A 4263-nucleotide genomic window follows, 5' to 3' on the forward strand; every position below is an offset into this window, starting at 1 on the left:
TGATTGGCAACTCTTATTTATTTTTTCTTTTATTATTACTATTATACAATTATGATTTTCAACATATTAATTTTATTATTTTATCCAAAATTTTATTTAATTTTTTATATTTTTTATAAATATATTTGTTAGAATTTTTTTCACCCATTTCGTAAGGTTTAACAAGTACAACTACTACGATATTGTCGAATACTTTTGACCTGCCATTGTTTTTACTAGGCTAATTAGGCTTGTGCATGTCGAACACAATTATCAGCGAAGGGAAAAAAGAAATAGCTGACATAGGTGAAGAAAGAGAACCAATATGAAAACAAAAACTTCATTGTAATCATAGAGTTAGCAATTTTATATAGAATTTGGTAAAAACCAGAGCTATAAGTAAGAAGCAGCATCAAACCCACTAAAATTTTACAGCCCAAAGTTCCGAGACATGATTGTTGGAGCAGCTTGAACTAAAAGTTGCATGAAGGGAAGGGTTCCAAATCTCTTAGCTGAACTATCCATTTTCTACACTGTATAACGTTGTTTATCTAGTTTGTTAGGTGGGTCAACAAGTCTCTCAATTGCCTGGACTCGAAATCCCTGTTTGCCTTGCACAAGCGGAACAGACAATATAAGCTTATGAAGAAAATGGCAACAGATAAACAAAGTTATTAGTAATTTCTGGTCTGCAATCTTTGCAGTTACTGCCTTTTGGTATTTTGCAAAGCCAAATGGACTAACTGACGGGCGAACCTAGGGCCTGCCAGCCCCTAAAATTTTCCATTTTGCCCTTTAAAATTTTTAAAATTTTAAATTAATAAAGGTAAAATTATACTTTAACCCTCCTAAAATAATAAAATTTTAATTTAATCCTTTAAAAAATACATTTTGACTATGATAAAAATTACAATTTAATTTAAGCCCCTAAAAAGAATTTTCTGGTTTCACCCTACTACCTGAATTCATATTGTTCCATTGACATCAACCATTCAGTGAGTCTTACCTCGACTTTGAAAATGTTGAGCACATTTCCATTAAATGTTGTGATATTAGCATCAATCACCCCAAGTCCCAAAGAATCCATACCCTCCATCAACTTTGCAAACCCACTTCTCTTGTGCTTATAACACAGCTTAATCCAAAACTCTCTTTTGGTTATTTGGTTCACCTCTACATGTACCTGAGAAACGATTCAACACATTAGGCGAGAGTTTCATTGATGATGTTTGCTCCAATGGGCAACACAACCATCTACCTCCATTTTTGCCATTTCAGATATGCCACTGGGAACATGGTTTTCTTCAATGGCAGACATGTTTTTCCTATGTAGCCAGTCTAACTTAGCAGACTTCAGTTCTGCATTGCTCTTTCCACAGTCCCCTTCCTCGGTTTTCTTGAGCTCATTCCGGAGTTTCTTTTCCTCCTCCTGTAAATTTCCTATATATTCGATTGCATCTGTAAGAATAGCAGTTATATCCATCTACAATATTGAACAACAAAAGCATTAGAGATATGAAATAAGAAGAATTAAGTTGGGTATTATAAGTTAGGGAAATTGTGAACCAACCTTGGATATCTTGGGGACTAAAGCTCGTAACTTGAACAACCCATCTTTTATCTTCTTCCTTCTATTCCTCTCTGTGATAAGATTCTTAGAATGGTAATTCACTTTTTCTGGCTGCTTGGCAGTTCTCATTTTGTCATTTACAGAATTAACTTTACAATCCAAAACAAACCCTGCTTCTGTTTCTTGCGCACACACATTTTGGCTGCATCCTAGTCTTTTTGATCCATAATATGTGCCAATTGGCTGTTTCAATCGCTCATCTTGAGAAATATACGCAGAAGCTGAAGAAAAGGGGGGATGTCCAATCGAGGGAATGAATTGTATTCTGGGATTCACGGTTGACAAGCTCATGGAAAATGGTAAGTCTTTTTCTTGCAATGTGTTGAGATACCATTTGTGAAGATTTGCTTTTCTATAGCTTTCTGCTGTTGTGGTTTCTGCTTTTAAAAGTGCATTGCATTCAGTTCTTATTAACTCTATGATGTTTTGATCTTTTGGTATCTGATCAAAAGGGCAAATTTACATGTTTATAAGCTTGGAAGACACAAATTGCATTGCAAAATAATGGAAACTGAGAAAGTCAAAGGAACCTTACATTCTTTGAAGCAAAAAGCTCGATGAGACCGCCAAAAACTGGGATCAGAACGTGGGTTCCCATTGTCTCCTGTCAAAATAACATGGACCATTTCAAAATAGAAAACCAGGTGATGTAACACTTTTAGATGATAAGATACACCATGAATGTGGCTGTCTTGTATAAACACATTTGTGTACATACACAGCAGAAATTAGCTGATTAAACTAAAGCATCAAAGGGGGATTTTTAAGCAAACAAAATCATAGCCAAAAGCATGAACTTGCAAACTTCTGGGTGACAAAAAGAATTTGAGACTGAAACAGAGATGCTCACTTCTGAGGAAAGGGAAGTGGAGATATTGGCATGGTTAAGCCACTTTGGTTGACTTGAAATAGCCACCTCTCCATGAATCCTGTTTTCACTGTAAAAAAAAATAAAATCAGAATGATTGTGCCGTGGCTATAATTTGTGTCCAAAACAGAAAAGAAGTGAGTTTTTGAGAAGAATCAAAGTGTACCCAGAATAGAGAGACACGGTAAAAGGAAAATGGGAGAGGGCTTCACAAGCCTTTGATCTTATGGAATGCTGGAACTGAACATCCCTGCATAGAGGAGGACCCTGATGCTGAAGTTTATCTTGTTCTACTTTGACATTTATACCACCGCTACAGCAACAGTCCTTCCATTCAATAAACCTACAAACAAGCAAGAAAGCTTCATTAGAGTTCAAATCCATCTGCTCCAAAGAAAAAGGGGAGGTTGAAAGTACCTAGAAGGATCATCACCCAATTTCCAAACAACGCAGAAATCCCAAGCATTGCTATAAACAAATGATCTAAGCCATTCCACTGCTCTCTCAAAACCTCTCATCGTCTCTCTCTTTTCAACAACAAACCCCAAATTTTGATTTCTATAGTCTTTTTACTTGCAATATATATAAATAATATAACCACAAGAATAAAGCTGGAGGGAATTGTTGTACAAGACGAGGGTAACCAACTGTTGTTGTTGCAGTGAATTGGTACTAAGTGAGAGATGGAAAAAAAGGATAATCTTAATCGGGTACAAAAGCTGGCAGTGGCAGTTTTAACTATTTTGGGCAGCCTACTTGACCTGAGCCCTGAGTCTTTGAAACTACCATTCCAATGGTTCAAAAGCCTGTGTGTGTGACAGCTACCTGTACCTGCAATCGCTTTATCCCATTTCCATTATTACAATTTTATTACCCTGTTCTTAATAAGGAGCTGTCGAGCATTGGCCTGCAATGCAACAAGAGATCAGTAGCAGTTCAGCATGGAGACTAGCAGCAGCTCAACATGAAGATCAACATTGGAGTTGAACCGAATGCCATAACTTATTTAGTTCATTTTGTTTCTATGTAACTTTATTTAGTTTCCTTGTAATTTGTCCACAAAGTTAGTAGGATTAGATTTTGATTTGAATTTGATGTAATAACTGATATGTCAGCTTACTTTTGTGTGTAATTCAAGCTTGTATTAGTCATGTATTAGTGGGAGCAGTTATGTCATTAGGTCACTGACCAATTGTTTTGTAACTTACATATATTTTCAAATTATCAATGAAAAATCATGGGAGTTTTTCAATTTTCTTCTTGTTCAAATTTTTGGCATCCATTTTCTCTTCTTTATTTTACTCAAAATCCAACATATGTTATCCGGATTACTTGCTTCTGTTTTCTTCCTCTGCTATCAAAACTCCAACAAATGGTAATCAGAGCCTGTCATCTTTGGGGGCCTCTGTTGTTGGTTGCCTTATTGAGAAAACAAAAGCTTGAGAAGAAAGAAATTGAAGCTGTTAAGTTTGTTTCAGTAGAATGAGCTTCACACTGCCTCCACCACCTGTGTCTGTTGGTGAAAACTACCACATTTGGGTGGTTAAGATGAAAACATACCTTCAAGTGCATATGATTTGTGGAACGTGGTTAAGAATGATGTTGAACCACCTCCATTGAGAGCCAATCCAACAATTGCACAGATCAGGCAACACAGTGAAGAGTGTACCAAGAAATACAAAGCAATGGCCTGCTTGCAGAATGGAGTATCCGATGTGATCTTCACTCGGATAATGGCTTGTGACTCACCTAAACAAGCATGGGAGAAGTTGAATGAGGAGTTTAT

At 36.4% G+C, this 4263-nt stretch overlaps 1 protein-coding gene across 2 annotated transcripts; it reads right to left on the minus strand.

Annotated features, from left to right (window-relative positions):
- Positions 1–305: 305 nt before the first annotated feature.
- Positions 306–3223, minus strand: LOC107946224 (transcription factor bHLH90). Of its 2 annotated transcripts, none has more exons than XM_016880458.2 (8): positions 2895–3223; positions 2644–2820; positions 2460–2547; positions 2145–2213; positions 1550–2050; positions 1238–1462; positions 986–1162; positions 306–582 (listed from the first exon to the last, which is right to left on the minus strand). In XM_016880458.2, exons 1-8 carry the CDS (start codon positions 2993–2995, stop codon positions 508–510), a joined length of 1413 nt encoding a protein of 470 aa, XP_016735947.2. In that variant the 5' UTR covers positions 2996–3223; the 3' UTR covers positions 306–507. The 2 variants fall into 2 exon arrangements, with proteins under 2 accessions (XP_016735947.2, XP_016735948.2); XM_016880459.2 differs by having other exon boundaries at positions 306–590; positions 2895–3221.
- Positions 3224–4263: the final 1040 nt, after the last annotated feature.

This window comes from Gossypium hirsutum, chromosome A12, assembly GCF_007990345.1.
Source record: "Gossypium hirsutum isolate 1008001.06 chromosome A12, Gossypium_hirsutum_v2.1, whole genome shotgun sequence".
Lineage (NCBI taxonomy): Eukaryota > Viridiplantae > Streptophyta > Magnoliopsida > Malvales > Malvaceae > Gossypium > Gossypium hirsutum.

Bases quoted from the DNA above. Each gene is read 5' to 3' on its own strand.
- LOC107946224 (XM_016880458.2), bottom strand. From the start codon at position 2,995: ATGAGAGGTTTTGAGAGAGCAGTGGAATGGCTTAGATCATTTGTTTAT. The intron at 2,051-2,144 runs GTAAGGTTCCTT...CCTTTTGATCAG, and splicing joins AGCTTTTTGCTTCAAAGAAT to ATACCAAAAGATCAAAACAT. The intron at 583-985 runs GTAAGACTCACT...CAAGGCAAACAG, and splicing joins TCAACATTTTCAAAGTCGAG to GGATTTCGAGTCCAGGCAAT.